At 44.3% G+C, this 16,509-nt stretch overlaps 3 protein-coding genes across 4 annotated transcripts; 2 read left to right on the top strand and 1 right to left on the bottom strand.

Annotated features, from left to right (window-relative positions):
* Positions 1-2,586, top strand: LOC120667095 (proline-rich receptor-like protein kinase PERK12). 2 transcript variants are annotated; one of them, XM_039947121.1, is made up of 2 exons: positions 1-141; positions 2,092-2,586. In XM_039947121.1, the coding sequence occupies exon 2, from the start codon at positions 2,097-2,099 to the stop codon at positions 2,289-2,291; it is 195 nt and encodes a 64-aa protein (XP_039803055.1). In that variant the 5' UTR covers positions 1-141; positions 2,092-2,096; the 3' UTR covers positions 2,292-2,586. The 2 variants fall into 2 exon arrangements, with proteins under 2 accessions (XP_039803055.1, XP_039803054.1); XM_039947120.1 differs by lacking the exon at positions 1-141 and adding an exon at positions 254-512.
* Positions 2,587-3,421: 835 nt separating this feature from the next.
* LOC120667094 lies at positions 3,422-6,802 on the top strand. The gene is made up of 13 exons (XM_039947119.1): positions 3,422-3,580; positions 4,162-4,226; positions 4,325-4,402; positions 4,520-4,595; positions 4,941-5,011; positions 5,153-5,254; positions 5,391-5,480; positions 5,568-5,642; positions 5,734-5,766; positions 5,858-5,938; positions 6,014-6,067; positions 6,160-6,330; positions 6,416-6,802. The coding sequence occupies exons 1-13, from the start codon at positions 3,544-3,546 to the stop codon at positions 6,584-6,586; spliced, it is 1,104 nt and encodes a 367-aa protein (XP_039803053.1). The 5' UTR covers positions 3,422-3,543; the 3' UTR covers positions 6,587-6,802.
* A 3,930-nt stretch (positions 6,803-10,732) lies between these two features.
* On the bottom strand, positions 10,733-12,426 carry LOC120667093. Its single transcript, XM_039947117.1, has one exon. It carries the CDS (start codon positions 12,204-12,206, stop codon positions 11,505-11,507), a length of 702 nt encoding a protein of 233 aa, XP_039803051.1. The 5' UTR covers positions 12,207-12,426; the 3' UTR covers positions 10,733-11,504.
* Positions 12,427-16,509: the final 4,083 nt, after the last annotated feature.

The raw sequence follows: 16,509 nt of genomic DNA, 5'->3' as shown, positions 1-16,509 counted from the left end.
CCTACTATACAGCGGCGGCGGCGGCGACGGCGACGGCGACAGACCATTGAGTCGATCGTGCTCAAGTCCGGCGGCGGCGGCGGCGGCGGCGGCGGAGGCACGGCGTACCAGACCCGGTGATAGCCGTGTGCATCGTGGAGAGTAAGTGTTTTCCTGCGCCATCCCGCGTGCTCCGTTGCTCGGTCTCCTCCTCCGTCCTTTCCCTCCTCGTTGGATCAGATGCTGCTGGCTGCTGCTGCCAGGGGCGGACCTACAGGGTGGTCCCGGTATGCCATGGCATACCCTAAGATCTGGCCCACCCTGTAGAAGCGCGCCATATCCCTGGCCGTCGCCGCCGCACAGGCCTCCCTCCACCTCCCCTCCTCCCTCGCTGCCTCCTCGTCGCCCCGCTTGTGGCTCCTTGAGCTACCCCGCCATCGCCGCCCGTGCGGCTTCCTCACCTCGCTGGCCACCGGGGGTAGGTGATGGTGCGCATGGCGAGGACGGAGCGCTTTCGCGCACCTCAGTTCGAGGTATGTCGATCGGCGCGGGTTCTTATTGATAAGATCTTGGCCGAGATTTGAGCCTGATGCTAGTGTGCTTGGCTGCTCGGTGTTTGTGGTGGGCGTGCAGCTCCCGGAGCCACTGACCGGGAAGCTCTGGATATTGGATGATTTCGAGGGCAAACCAGCACTGCTGGTCAGCCACTTTTTCTGTATAGCTTGCGCAAAATATACCTAATTGCAGCTTGTTACTTGTACGAAGAAACACCTGTTCATCATCTATATGGAATTATGAATAAATAGAGCAGTTATTTGCTTTGCATCGTATTCATGTGCGAGTAGAAGTTGTTGGCATCCTTGTTGCTTTGCGCATTTTTCAATTTGTCTAGAGAGGCAAGCTTCGTTGAAGTTATTAAGGAGTGTAGAAGAGCTGCGTGATCCATGGATGGTGCACTCAAGCTGTTCGATATAATGGCTATAAGGACGCAGAACTTAGTTTGGTCTATGACATGGTAAACTCACCATCTAGAAGACGAGGTGACTACACAATGCATTCCAGTCTACCAAACATGAACTTCACAAGCCGGGCTAAGCATAGCACAACATCCAAACACGAGGATACATTACTATTGTAGCCAGGCTAAAGCTGGCCATGGCTAACTCCTTGCCAAGCTTGGACTAAGCCAAGTAACCAACCACCACCTATGTGTATGCAGGCTGCAACAAGAATTCTATTCTTGCTTAAAAAAAATTATATTCTTGATACACTGATTGCTAGCTCGCTGATAATAAGTCCTGCGTCAGGAATAATCGTCGGCTCCATTCTTCGCTAGAACTTCCCTAGCAAACACCAATCATGTTGTATGCACATATCATTCAGTTTATATATTGTTTGTTTAAAACTGCCTTTGGGAGAGGACATTCTGTGGGTTTTAGTTCACTGAATATGTGTAAGGCTAAGGCTGCAGCCATAAATCTATGCTTTATGGTTGATGTAGTGATGATTAGTCCATCTGATTGGTCTTTTGAATTGCCACATGATTGCCTCAAATTGCCTTAGGCAGCATCAGTTGTGCTGCAGTGCAACTCCTTTCATATTGTTCAGAGCTTCCGCAGTCCTGCTCTATTACCTTAGGTGCGAAAAGCTACATGATCGCCATCATGCCCCATTTTCTATTGGGAAAATTCGATTCGTGCCACCACAACTCCGTGAAATTGGGTGTCACGTTCAAAATCATGCCACTCAATGGCATGATTTTGAACATGAAATCCAACTTCAAGAAATTGGAGTGGCATGGATCAAAATGACCCTTTTCTATTCTGGGTCGATGCTCCCATTCATTACAGTACCCCATGTTTTATCGCGGAATTTTACCTTTGCTTTAATGCTATTGTCAGTTGATGCAAATCTGTCTATACTAGGTGCTAGTGGAGTCTGTTTGAGAAGGATCCCATCCCATGGAATAAATTTTGCATTATCATATATGTTCTAGCTTAGCTTACTCCTGATGTCCAGTTCCACATGCCATATTGTAAACTGATACATCTGGCTGACAGATAGTATTGCATAACACTTTGTAACAACATTGTGTGCCTTCATGTCCTGCAGTACTGATGGCGGGATTCAGAAGCCTCGCACCCAAGACCAGGAACCTGGTGGTGGCTGGGGGATTGTCTGCTTTCGTCCTCGGGGTCTACTACTACACCATGAGAGCGGTGGGAGGCACAGACGAGCTGCAGGTCGCAATCGACAAGTTTGAGGAGATGAAGAAGAAGGATGGCGGAAACTCCTCCAACGCAGGATCCTAAACGCAACTCTGCAGCCTTCCTTTCCCTGTACTGAACTTGGATCCGCTTACATGACAGTTAAGTTCGCCCAGGACCATGCTTCTATCATATGTAATAATTGATAGGTGGTACTCCTATTAGATAGATGGAGCTTCTACGTTGATGAAAGCTGTATGTATTGTCTTGTTTCGGTTCCAAATACTGGTTGCCATGACTGAAATTTGCCTGAACGACGGTACTAGTATGGACATGGTATAGCATGATGGAGAGACATGCTCGGACCAGAAATTTTGTGTTTGCTTGGATGTCGGATGGATGATTGGCCTGTTGCTCCAGCTCTCTGCGGCCACACAGATTGCATTGCATATTTGTGCATTGGTAAAGGACAGGCACCGGCTAAAACCCTCCTTTTCGGGTATGGGGTTTATGCACCGGCCAGCTTGATCCAAATTTGGGCTACTTAGAGGTTCGTCGTGTAGAGCAATGGGATCCTATTTATACACCGGCCTCTCCAAAATTTGCACCCCTATTGCTCTACACGCTGGTGCAGAGGCTGCTCGTGTGCCGGCCGGTGCTGGTCGTCCGCAAGCCGCTCGTCCGGTCCTACCTGAGCCGGCCGGCAGCAGAACTACCTGGGCATCACCCCGGCCGAGTACGACCGCGGCTTCCGCCGGCCGGGGCTGCTCACCGCCGAGGAGCACCGCGCGGGGGGCTGCCGGTGCGGGCGCTGGCACATGCATAAGGCTAGCTGAAAAATGCACGCTGCATATCATAAGTCCAATATAATCCTAGACTTTTTTTGTGAAATAAAAAGAACTCGTGAGCTACTTGATGCAACTCATCAACGGCTTGAATGCAAATCAAGCTCGCTTGAAAGGCTCGCTGATCCTTTTTTTTTTTCCAAAAAGAACCAGCGAGAACATGTTGAGCATCAGTCCGATACAATCCTAGATGCTCATCTAGGTAGCGGTGGCTTGAATGCAAATCAAGCTGAGCTGAAGGTGAGCGTAGAAGTTGGGCATCGCCGCATCGGCTCGAGTCAGCCTGCCTTAGCCTGGCTCGCTCGAGCTCGGCTCACACAGAGCCAGCCGAGATACAGAGAGAGCCCCGTCCGCGATCCAATAGGAAAAGGGGATGCAAATAAATATAAACAAAAAAGGAAATAATCGGCCTAGTTGAAAACAGAGCAGACACCAGAAGGCGTACACCTCGCCGTCGCCGCCTTTTGATCTCGCCTCCGCGCCGACCGGGAGGTTCTCTCCGCCCCGCCGGCATGGTGCTGGGCAACGTGGCCATCGCGCTCGGCTCCGGTTCGTCCCCCGCGCCCCCCGAAACCCCGCCTCTGCCCCAGCTTAGCAATGCGATGAATCAAATCCGGCCGGGGTTTAGCGAGCACTGTACATGCTAGGGTTTATGCACTGAGGCGCTCTTTCGACTTCCGGCCCCGCGGTCGGCACTGGGTGTAGCGCCTCTAGTCGTCAAGTCGGGGATTGGGCGGTTCCGTAGATAGGATTGGCTTTGTTACGGCTAGTGGGCTATATAGGTTTGGGCTTGTTGTGCTTTCCTTTTTTCCCCGAGCTACATTGAACCAGCTTAGATGTTCTATTCCTAGTTCCTGCTCCAGGCGTGTAGCCATTAAGCTTCTTCCTTTTTAATTTTGTGCGCTTTGTCGTTCTTGGGTTAGAGGGCGACCTAATGACTAGTTGTATTGGAGAAACTTCTCCATCTATATTTATGTTCTACTTCCCATAAATAAGATGGAGCTTTGGCCCGGGTCACCAACTATTCTTTTACTGCTACTCTATTTATGCACTGTGTGCTTGCAACATTTATAGAGCAACGAAATTGCAGTTCCTAGCAAGTAACGGTGTCCAATGTATTTTGCTTGCAGGCATCGCTGGATCAGTTCTTACGAGCAATGAGAAGATCGGGGATTTATTATCTGGTGCTCTCAAGGTACTGCTACATTTGTTGCTAGATTAACTCTCAAATGAGCACACTCATGTATGCTAGGACATACTCTTTACACCTTTGAATGTGCCTGCCTCTCTCAGTCTCTGAAGAAGCATGGGAAAGACGGTGGAGACGCAAAGTCTGGCAGTGATCAACATACTGCTCAATTGATATCTCAGGTTTGTCTATACTATGTCTAGTTCACAGGATGCGGAGTTTCCCTTTTTTTTTTCTGAATGGCATAGGATCCAACTTTTAAATGTGCTGTGGTTATTAAAAGGCTCTGAATATTTCAGGTCAACAATCTCAGGGAGGAGCTACAGTCCCTGGCCGTGAGACCAGTTACGGTGGTGACATCTGCTACAAAATCAGGTCAGTGCTTGTTTATGGTTTCTGTCAATGAGATGCACTGAGGACATTGTATCTGGTTATTGTGTATGATTAGGATCGAGCAACTTTCACAGACTCAAGTTTGTGTCACACAGCTCTTGTATGTATGGGTCCAAAGCAAGCACACAGTAGATGAGAATTATGTTCTAGTTGTTTTTATATACTCATGCTGCCTGGTTATTTCAAATGCATTTGTTGGGATTGATGCTCTTATACCCATTAAATATACATGATCCAATAATGGTCACTCCTCTATAGTCTGTACTCTGTACAATTCTGATTGAAGTCTTTTGAATATAATTGTTATTATCTCACCTTCATCTGTAGGACCTGGTGCATGTACTTTAACAGCAATTGTTGTTGCCGGGGTTATTGTCTATGCATACATAAAGTGGAAGGTAAGATTTGATTCTTTCATTTTATTGAAGTGAAACCATGAAGCTCAAGTACCGTCTCCACTCATACAACCCTTTTTTTATCAGTTAAAGTCGCATTTGACTACTGTAGCTAGTATCTAAAGTTTGTCCACTAATGTACAGGGCTGGAAACTCTCTGATATGATGTTTGTGACAAAGCGTGGCTTATCTGATGCTTGCAATGTTGTTGGCAGCCAGTTGGATCAAGTTTCAGACTCTGTTGTTGTAAGTTTTATCTTAACTTATTTTTGTTTTCACTTGTGTTGCATTCAGACTGCATGATGCCACCAGAGTTTCAAATTTATTTTTCTGTGTTTCAGCCAAAGCATATCCTTAATTATCTCTGGTTATCACTGTTCAGGTTACAAGGAAACATCTAGCGGGGAGGATTGACCGTGTGCATATTAGTTTAGATGAAACCCAGCAGATCATCGAAGGTACAAGGGATGAGGTTGGTTCCCTTTTGCCGCAGACCATCTTCGTTTATCTGGTTTTGGTGCATTTTGAAGTTGGATAATGATACGGAACTCATTGACAGGTTACAGTCATACATGGGGATCTAACTGCATTCCAGGAGGATTTACAATCAGTTAATCTTGTTGTTCGAACTCTGGTACGCAGCTTGCTCTGGGACACATTTAATTTTTTACGTTACTTGTTGATAGTTATTATCATGCACTGATGCACTCATGCTCCTTGTGCAGGAGTCGAAGATGGGGCGCCTTGAATCCTCCCAGGTAAGGACAAGTCATGGCACTACAATTTGTATTGTACTTCCTCAACAGTGAGTACATGCAACTAATGTTATCTATGTATTAATCCTGTCAGGATCAAACAGTAGATGGAATACATCACTTGTGCGAGTTCACCCGAAAAATGGAAACTGTCCAGGGTAGAAATGTTGGCCAGGCAAGTCGCATAGCTTGTGTTATTCTTTTATGGCATGTTTTCACCACTTATTCTGAAAGGTATTTTGGATTTCAGGTGTCAACATCTATTCCAGCAAGCATCGAACATTCTTCAGAGCGAATTGTGAGGGTAGGAACTTGAGATATTCCGTGTTTTGTTCCCATTGTTTGAACTTTGCATAATCATTTGTTGACTACCTTTTTTTTTTGCACTTAAAACAGGCTACTTGTTTGCCTCGTCCTGCTCCACGCCTAGCTCTGGAAGGAATCTCACCAGTAGCTAAATCACCTAGAGCAGAGTTACCCCAGGTTTCACCTGCAGCTGAATCACCTAGAGCAGAGTTACCCCAGGTTTCACCCGCAGCTGAATCACCTAGAGCAGAGGCACTGCAGGTTTGGTTTGGTTCAAGTCTTATTTGGCTCATTATTGTGTCTGCTGCTTTGAATGACTCTAACCAGGCATGATTGACATTTGCAGGAGAAGAAGGGTGTTAGCCGAACATGGTCTACAAGCAGGGAAGGGTTGTCCCTTGTCATGTCGACCTCGACTGAGACTAGCACTAACACAGCAAACCCAACAAGCTCAAGTCGATTCGGTGGGCTTAGGCTACCTGGGCTCAGTTTTTTTAGGGCTCCTGCTTTAAGTTAATGGTTGCAATGGAAATGGGCAACAGCCCAGCCATAGCATAGCTTTTTGGTCACTTAGATTGGTGGTAGAAGGAAGAAACGTGATAGCAATACGGCTGGGTGAGACCCTCCACCCTTTTGTCCAAATTTTGTATAAGCAAATCTTCTCTGTGTCTAGCACCCCTGGGACGAACATGTCAAGTTTTGCATTGACAGTAAAGAAAGAGGTCGTTACTTATGTTTGTGTGCATTTGCGTTGATTCATATACGAATCTGGATGATGACAGCAGGGTAAATCAAGAAGTGAAATTGCTATGTACATGAGCTTGGTTCCTTCAAAAAGATAATGTAAACGAGCTTGATGGTTCCGGTGTTTGATGCCATATATTTCCACCTAGAGGCAGCAAAAGTATTCTGTTTGAATTGTTAAAAGAAAATATTTGCGCTAATGTTCTCTCATGCCAGGCTATGCATAGATGGAGGCAATTTTTTCCTCCCAGAACAGGAAAAAGTAACTTGCCTCAACCCCCTGTATTCAGCCCTCCATGTCAGCTGATTTGAACAATTCATCTTTTCTCCAAGTCCACGTCCAGTATTCCAAAAAGATCAAACTAGCTAGAGGCCATCACTTTTGCTGCTGAAAAAAAGCACTTTACTCTGCGTGCCTTTTGAGTCCCTTATAACCTTTATGCATTTTGCTGCAATCAAATAAACCACTGTAGCACACATTGATGAAATCAGAAGTCCAATTGATCGAGAACTCGATACCCAAGCTTTGATATGTTTGTTACTGAGAATCTCCTATATTAGTTCTGAAGAACTGTCCCTTTGCTGGATCACTGATGCCCTTTTGACCCTCTCCAAGGAATAATATTCGGTGAATATATCTGAAGATGCATGCCCAGATGTTTTTGTCGGCAACCCATTTTCCCCCCTGCAATGGCGGAGAACAAACAACACCACTTGCTGGGCCATGCTGTTGATTACCGTCGCAGAAATTGGACATGGGAATGGGAATCCCTGACGAACTTAACACAAGCTGGACTGAGTAAAAACTGCAGAGGAATCTTTGAAATTGTAACGCTAGAATGCTACCAACTGCCAGGAAAGACGACATGTTCCAAAAAGTTCTTTTTGGTACTTCTTTTCATCTGTTGAAAGATTAAAGCCGCTTTGTATTCGTGGTAGAGATGATTATCTGAAAATCTGAATTTGTATGCCGATCGAGATTGGAGAATGCCAGGGATGGGGACCCTCGTTTCTGATTTCAGTTGAAAAAAAAACTTTTCTATCGGGTTGACTCTACCCTAAAACATTTTCCAGTGGTTCGGATTTACAGAGCTAAGTCACAAAGATACTATTTGTTTTTAAAACGAAGTCACAAGCTACTATTTCTTGCCTAAAATGCAACGGGTTGTGTACATGCTCTAGTGACAGTTGTGATAATTCATACAAAACCTCTCATGAAGTCATGCAAGCAGCTTCTTGTCCCAGTGTCGATTGTGACCAATGCTAGTGCATATTTATTATTTACGTTACGCGTGTTCCAGACCTGAGAAATTTAGTAGGAGAAGTTTTGCTTGAACAATAACAACGAAAAGAAGCCGGTTCTCTTCTTACTGAATGGGAACCAGGAAGGGGACACTAGGCTGCTTTCAGAGGAGCAGGCGCCTAACCAAAAGCTCAGCTCCAAAAGGCGAAAGCAAACCAGCCGCTGGTGGGGGCGGCCACCGCTTTGTCATGCCTAGCAGCCAATGTTCATCATCAGAGCAAAGCAGCAGCCATGCCATGCAGCACACGCACGCAACACAGCACAGCACTCTGGCCAGCAGCTGGATAGGATAGTGAGCCAACTTCGACCGTCCGAGCAGCGCGTGATGAGCTGATGATGACGAGAAAAAACACGGCTGCAAAGGGTTCACGCACCTGCAGGGTCTTGCAGCATCGTGCACGTCATGTGCCATTGTCTTTTTTTCTTTTCTTTTGGCGTACAGTACAGGTACAGCCTATGCTACGGGTTCCTGTATGTTGTTTGCACGTACCAGCTGAAACTGTACTGTTCATCTTTTTCGTGTGGGTTAGCTGCACATGTTAATCCCTCCGTTCCAAAAAAAAAAAACTGTTCGTTTAGGCTCCAAATTTTGTCCCATAAAAATTGTTCATCTAGATTGTAGTAAAGTTATCTAATTAAAATAATATCAAATACCAAGAAATGATTGCATAGAGAAGGACATGGAACCAATCAAATACTTAAGGAGATGTTACTTCTCTGATTCCAATGTATTTTCATTTATTAGAATCTAGAGAACCAAATAAACAGTGCAGTCTCCAGTTACAAATATCATAGTTAATTAGGAGTAATATGGTCATTTTTTACTACTAGTAATATGTCTGAAATTTTCTAAACGAACAGCCTTTGTGGGACGGAGAGAGTAAGATTTTACGAGGGAGCTAGCACCAGAACCGGCCGGTAACAAGGATCAAAATGTTGAGTAGATGAAAATAATTGTTATCAAACCTGAATCCTAACCCTAAACGCTAAACTATTCATTCTTACTTCTGCATTTCATTTCCTTCTTTTTTTGGAATTTGGGTGACCTTTTCTGAAAGCAAACATACACGCAGGAGATCAGCGGTGTTCTTTTTTTCTTGTTCCCTGAACAATCAGCAGTGCAAGGTGTTACCTGACTTCTTTTGGATCACCTGATGAGCTAGAAATTTTCTCCTTGGATTGGTACATACGGCAGGTTCGATCACGTGTCTACCTAGCTTGGGGCCTGTTTATTTGGCTTTGCATGCCTTGGGTGGGGGAGGGGAAAAAAACTAAAGCCAAAGTGTGGATTTTCCAAAAGCCGCCAAAGTTACCGTATAATAGCAAGAGATAATAAGATAGTGGGGAGCGTGCTTTTTGTCGTTGGCTTTTTGTTAGTTGAGTTCTGAACTTGCCACCACCAAAGCTGAGAAAAGAATCTCGTGTTTCGGAACAAACCAAATTAACGTTGGATATGGACTTGTAGCTAGACTATTGGTTTGAATATTTCTAATTTTCTGAAATCAAGATTTAAAATATTTGTCTCAAAACCCATTTGACTTCTCAATATTTGAAACCTGAAGTACCTTAAACTGCAACTTCTCTTATTCTCATTTTGGATTTTTTTTGTAAAAAAATAGATTTTAAAATTTAGAGGCATTTCAGAATTTTTATTCCATTTATTCTATGTACGATCAAGATGTTTAGAAAGACTGAGATTTCATTTGAAGCTTTGAAAGTCAAAGCTATATATATCTTGATTCTATATATTTTTATTTTTTGCAGAAAACAAATGAACGGTCAAATTCAAGTAGTTAAACTTCTGACACAAAATCTGGAACTTAACAATGACAACTATTTGTTTAATCGGAAATCTGAAATTACAAACACACGATGGCACAATATATAATAATGTAGTGATTTCTGGAGGTTTCAGATGTAGCACCTAACTGGCAGTCAAGCAGAAGCTACGCAGCCAGGCACGCAAAGTGAGGATCTTCAACTATGGCAGAGAAGGAGGTTTTCTCCGAATAATTGATTGGTTTGAATATTTCTAATTCTGAAATCAAGATTTAAAATATTTGTCTCAAAACCCATTTGACTTCTCAATATTTGAAACCTGAAGTACCTTAAACTGCAATTTCTCTTATTCTCATTTTGGATTTTTTAATAAAAAATAGATTTTAAAATTTAGAGGCATTTCAGAATTTTGATTCCTATGTACGATCAAGATGTTTAGAAAGACTGAGATTTCATTTGAAGCTTTGAAAGTCAAAGCTATATATCTTGATTCTATATATTTTTATATTTTGTAGAAAACAAATGAACGGTCAAATTCAAGTAGTTAAACTTCTGACACAAAATCTAGAACTTAACAATCACAACTATTTGTTTAATCGGGAATCTGAAATTACAAACACACGATGTCACGATAATAATGTAGGGAAAAATTAGATTTGTACTATTAAAAGATCCAAAAGTTAGATATATACAATCAGACCCACATGTCATTGACTCATGTGAACCCCACATGTCAGTGAGATATGTAGGGATTTCTGCAGGTTTCAAATGTAGCACCTAACTAGCAGTCAAGCAGAAGCTACGCAGCCAGGCACACAAAGTGAGTATCTTCAACTATGGCAGAGATGGAGGTTTTCTCCGAATAATTGATTGGTTTGCCCCAGGTTGTCTGGGGCAAAAGGCAGCGCTTGCTTAGCATCGGAGACAGACAGTGTCATGGCATCCCTCCCCTGATCGATCCGATCCTCCTGCTTTCTTGGCAGGGTGTGAACCTGAACCCCCCACAACCCTAGCTTGTCCAGAGCTGAAGATAAGAATCACACGGCTGGCAGTGACCCAAACTCGGCGTCGGTGCTCGCTTCTGCCGGATCCAGGGTCAAGGAATAAACGAACATTCGAATATTTGCAGCCAACTGCATGTTACCGGCCGTTTTACCCAAAGTACAAGAAAAAGATGTTTTCATGTCACACGAGCTACATCTTAGCTCGCTAGACACGTTCGAAACTTGTTCTGAATTCTTGCGTTTGCTTGAAAAGAGACGAAATGCGAAGCAACAGCACCATGAACAAGTTGCGTTGGTGGATGGATGAACAATGCGCCTGATCGATCGATGGATCGGCTTCGCCATGGTCACCCAATTTTTAGAACAAATTTGCCTCAGATGGATGATCAAACTAAACCAACAATCGAAATACGACATGGATGTGGATTTGTATCCTCGTGGTAAAGCAAGTGATTCGATCAGTTCGCGCACCGGCCGGGGCAAGCATGTTCCCGTCACGGTCGTCGTCACTGGGCGTCGCCATCGGCCATGCATGCATGCGATGCGGGTGACCATCCACCGGACAACACGAGACGCACGAATCTCAACCAAATCGAGCTAGCTGCTTAGCCGCGGCGGCGCCGGTGGCCGCCGTAGTCCGGCGTGGCGGCGGAGGGCTGCAGCCTCAGCTGCTCGTAGAACTTGCGGATGAAGTCGTCGGCCTCGGCGTCGACGCGCTCGTTGCAGCACCCGTCCTCCGGCACGGCGGGGAACGGCGAGTCGGTGACGCGCAGCGGCCGGACCCCCGCGGGGCTGCGGCCCAGGATCCACGCCACCATGGGCGAGGGCGTCGCGGTGGCCACCCCTCCGGCCGCCGACACGGCCGGCGTGCCCCCGCCGGCCTCCACCTCGGCGCTGAGCATGTCGAACGCCCGCGCCACGGCCGCCGCGTCCAGGCCGCCGTACTCGCCGCGCGCGCCGCCCCGGCGGCCCTTGAAGGGGTAGAGCCCGTAGTGCTGCAGGTACGACGGCGTGGTGGTGCAGCTAAACTCCACCTCCCGGGGGTGGCCGTAGAACGATGCCAGCGAGGAGGAGGACGACGCGCCGTAGGCGGTGAGGTGGCCGTGGCCTGCCGGGTGGGCGAGGAGGCCGCGCAGCGCCCTGCCGGCGAGCTTGCCGCGGCCGAGCAGGAGGTGGACGTCCATCATGATGCGCTTGCGGGAGAGGCCGCGCCGCAGCATGTGGCACACGGCGAGCACCACGTGCCACAGCCGCCGCGCCAGCCCGGGCTCCACGGGCCGCCGCGCCGGCGTCGTCGCGAGATCCATTATATTACGAGCAACCGCTAGCTCCTCCCTATGGGAAGCAGATCGAACTCGTCTGAGCACTCCCGAGGATCGATGGCGATGAGACTGCAGAATTGGACAGATGAGCCTGACAGCAGGCCAACCAAAGCTAGGGGAAGGAGATCAGCGAGAGCTGCTGATTGATTTCTTGGAGCTTAGCCAGCTTGGGTTGATGGAATGGAATGAGCAGGATGGGGGCGGAGAGGGGGAGGTATTTAAGGGAAGGAAAGGTGGCAATGGCCCCACAAATGACACAACTTAATTTGGAAGGAAGGTTTAGTGCAATCACCTTGTTTTTTCCCCAGCTTGTTCCCATTTGTGTTGTCATTTGTCAACAGTGAAATAGTAGTATATTTGTAATACAGAGACTATATTTTGCCACAGTTAACTTTAGTGTTGATTGTTGCAGGGGCGAAGCCAGAATTTTTTGGCGTCGGGTCCGATGCATTCGACGCCGGGGTCCACCACACATATGAACAGTACTAAATAGTGATTTCCCCTTGATTTTGACGAAATCCGTTGGGGTCCGACGATCCCGGTGCCTCCATGCAGCTCCGCCCCTGGATTGTTGAGTTGGCTTTGTGGTTTGAATTGGTAGAAGTGACACTGCAGCACCTCCATGCAGCTCCGCCCCTGGATTGTTGAGTTGGCTTTGTGGTTTGAATTGGTAGAAGTGACACTGATTGCTGCAGAGTATGAACAGCTAAATAAAAGGCTGCTTCTTTAATTTGGTGGTGTGTGAAGTTGACACAAGAAATTTGCAGAAGTCGGTTGGTGGAGCGGTCATTTTCCAAAGCCTCGCAAGTCAAGTCTCAAAAGAATCACTTCGGAGAATATATGTATGTGTCCACAACTAAGTCACTGGAAGTTCGAAGGAAATGGCGGCGGCAACATTAAGAAGGAAGCAAGACGGACCAGGTGGACAAAGAGCCAAAGTCTCTTTAATTATCAATAATCTTTGCTGGTCTTATTGTAAAATAGTTATTTTGTTGGTATAAACAGACGTATGCAAACTAGAGTAGTTTTTATGAACAATAAAAAAAGTGGTTTGTTTTCGAAATAAAGGCCACCGTATTGCTTAGTATAACCTTACACTGCAGTTAAAATATACTATCTTCTTAATGACACCGAAATAGTTAAAGATCTTTTTAGGACTAGGAATTGAAAATATGTTACTACTTTGACATACATAATCGTGGACACAAACTGTTGCTTACCATCATACCATTGGCAAGATCTAAATACAGTACATAATTGGTCAAAAAGAGGACATACAAGACACCCGTTTTGTGCTCTGATGCTCACTAAAAGCTAAGCTCTTATTCCTTAGTGAGCAAGTGAGGAATTTCTCTCGTCCCCCTTTAATTTAGTTTCTTTTCCTTCTTGATTATTGCACTGTGTTCTTGGCTTTGGCTAAAGTTGGTCATCGATCAGCTCGGAGCTCAAGACTCAACGAGACAAAGACCATGGCTTTTCCACACAGGCAATGCTGATCGAGGTCACTTTTTGGTATATGGAATGAGACGTCTGTGTACATACTGGTCTTGCTAGCCACTGCTGGGTCCAAAACAAACTTGAAGTAGATGCCTTAACCTTTTCTTTTGAACAACATCATGACTATTGAAACTAGTAGGATTTTTCTCTCAGGCAATATATGTGAGGCTCAATCTAGAGATTATATATGTGTCGAGTATGAAAATTAATTTGAGGATATTTTCATAAAGTTATACTGGTTATTGACTTATGTATTCTTTTACGTATTTTTTCTTCGTTGTTATGAACCAAATGTGTGCTAAATCCGTATCATAATGGCATTCTGGATCCACTTAGGCATAATAATGAAAGGTTTCAGATTCTCAAGGGCACAGCCTTCGATGAAGATGACGTTGATTTCAGGATCAAGTTACATCAGCGAAATACCATTTTGTATGGAGGAATTCTGCTACTAAAGCAGAGTTGCAAACAATTATTCATCCTTTTTCTCATTACAAAGTTTCAGAGGAACATGTCATGTCTTTTATGGGGAAAAAAGTCTATATAGGAAGATTTGAGATGAAACTAGTACAAATGTCAGTGTGTGGGTATGATTATATAATCATCATGAAAATATTTATAGCCCAACATCAAGTAAGAAATATCTCCCTACTTCGATTGTCAATGTAAAAGTATGTAGGCTGCAAGATGAACTGAAATGTGACCCAATACAACAGATTCAGAAGTATAAAATATTATGCAGTGCAAGAAAACCCATTTAATTCGATATATCAATATAGAGCTTTGTTACATCGCAGCATGCTATATACATAATATACTTGCTGTACCAGAAATCAACACAACCAAATCGAGCTGTCACATCAGGTTTCGTCTAGATTTAGATTAACATATCTGATCCGTCTTATCCATTGGAAAGACAGAGATATATATGCAGAGAAGGAACACTAATTGGCCAGATCAGATTGTGGGGTGGGGTAGTGGGTCTGGTGCGCAAGTGGGCTGGTGCTCCACCCAAACATGATGTCCCCTCTGATGGTGGTAGAAATTAAAACAAAGGTGACACACAAACAAAAGGCAACCCACAAACTCTACGTTTATGAACTTTTGCAAAACCAGGCCCTTTGCTTTCCTCCCGTTGTGACCAGCCCCTATTTGATAGCTACCAATGCTTGCTACTGTTCCATTTTTTTTTACCAGTGTTTCGTTGAACCTGTGTGTTGCTCGGTCAGGCTGGTATTGTTTGGGTTAAATTCATCAATTGTTTGAAACATTTTTTCATTCCAAAAAAAAAAACTCGGGGTTTTCAGCCCTAGTGAGCATGTTTAATTAGTATCATGCCCCTGATGTGTGAATAATTGCAACTTCTTGTGGATTGGGTAACATACAAGTTTACAAGAAAAATTTCGAAGATAGCTATTTATTCAGCTTTTTTTTTGTGAAAGAGCTATTTATTCAGCTGTTGACAAATTGAAGCAAAATGATTGCCCAAAAGTCACTTCTCTTAATTTGGCCTTTTGAAAAGGTAGCTGAAGAAGAAAGAAAAGCTACAAGGTTGGAAGGAACAGTATCTATTTTCTGTTTTCCTATGGCAATTATTTGTGGTTCTAAGCTTTCCACAGAGAATTCCAAGCCGGAACCAGCTTTGTGACCCCTTTTCAAACAAGCAGATAAAAAACTTTATAAAATGGATTGGAGTTTTAGCTTTGCTACTAAGATAGTACGACTTTGAACAGCTAGGCAGCTATATATGTTAAAATCTTTGTCCACATAAGTTTCCATACACTTTAATGTGCAATAAATCATACTGTATAATAGATAGTTTTTTCCTGAGCAACAATGGCAAGATCTATGGCTATTAAATTAAAGAGAGAAACAAAATTATCTCATACTTCCTCCTTCCATGTTTATAAGACATAAAAAAAACTCGACCTGCGAGGGGCAAGCCGCCCCCCGAGCATTAATGTAAGAAGAAGACCTCTCACGCAGGCCGAGAAAACCCCCGAACCCCTGCTCCACCCTTGCGCAGGGGTGCCGTAACCCATACCGTAACCCGTGTGAGAGCGGGCCGGGGTGAGACGGGACCTATTTCCATGTGCTTTGGCGTGTAGGCAGGCGAGAAGATTTTTTTAACCTCAGTCTGAAATTCGCTCCCACCTAGAATCGAACTCAAGACCTGAGGCTGCTAGGCACCCTTTCGCTTTATAAGACACACATACGTATATCAAGATTCAAACCTTCCCATCTTTAACCAATAATTTGACTATTAAATTTTTATTTTTATATCATAAATTTTATATGATTGGATTTGTAATCAAATATAATTTACAATGATTATAAGTTTATAATCATAAGTGATATAATATATGATAAATAAATGGTCAAAATGTTGTTTAGAAGACTGTGCCATGTTCCACCATGCCTTATAAACGTGGAAGGAGGGAGTAGTTAAAAGAAGTTTGCAGGAGATTAGGGAGAAACAATAGCAAAAAAAGTACCTTTTAAAATAGTAATAATACTGTAAAAAATAGCAACAAAGGGCAAATAAATTATGTGGAGTATGACTGATCATAGCAGGAATTCCCAGTGCTTTGCGCCAATATATACATGATGAGGTGTTTTTTTTTTCAGTGGCTACACATGCTTGGCAGCTGGATGATCATATATAAAATTTTCCTCCAAAACTCACACAATTATATACAGTAAAAATAAGATTGGCATGCACTATTAGCTGTTGGATTGAGCTTATCCATAAGCTGCACTTTGCTAATAATTTGACACTAAAATAACTACA

Source organism: Panicum virgatum, chromosome 3N (assembly GCF_016808335.1).
Source record: "Panicum virgatum strain AP13 chromosome 3N, P.virgatum_v5, whole genome shotgun sequence".
Taxonomy (NCBI): domain Eukaryota; kingdom Viridiplantae; phylum Streptophyta; class Magnoliopsida; order Poales; family Poaceae; genus Panicum; species Panicum virgatum.
Note: the sequence above shows the minus strand (reverse complement) of the source record. Positions and strands in the feature narration are given on the sequence as shown.

What these genes read in the sequence shown, in the direction of transcription:
- LOC120667095 (XM_039947120.1), top strand. Translation starts at nt 269, where the DNA reads ATGCCATGGCATACCCTAAGATCTGGCCCACCCTGTAGAAGCGCGCCA. An exon ending in TTCGCGCACCTCAGTTCGAG is followed by an intron (nt 513 to 2,091) that starts GTATGTCGATCG and finishes CATGTCCTGCAG; the next exon opens with TACTGATGGCGGGATTCAGA.
- LOC120667094 (XM_039947119.1), top strand. Translation starts at nt 3,544, where the DNA reads ATGGTGCTGGGCAACGTGGCCATCGCGCTCGGCTCCG. An exon ending in TATTATCTGGTGCTCTCAAG is followed by an intron (nt 4,227 to 4,324) that starts GTACTGCTACAT and finishes TGCCTCTCTCAG; the next exon opens with TCTCTGAAGAAGCATGGGAA. An exon ending in AAGTTTCAGACTCTGTTGTT is followed by an intron (nt 5,255 to 5,390) that starts GTAAGTTTTATC and finishes ATCACTGTTCAG; the next exon opens with GTTACAAGGAAACATCTAGC.
- LOC120667093 (XM_039947117.1), bottom strand. Translation starts at nt 12,206, where the DNA reads ATGGATCTCGCGACGACGCCGGCGCGGCGGCCCGTGGAGCCCGGGCTG.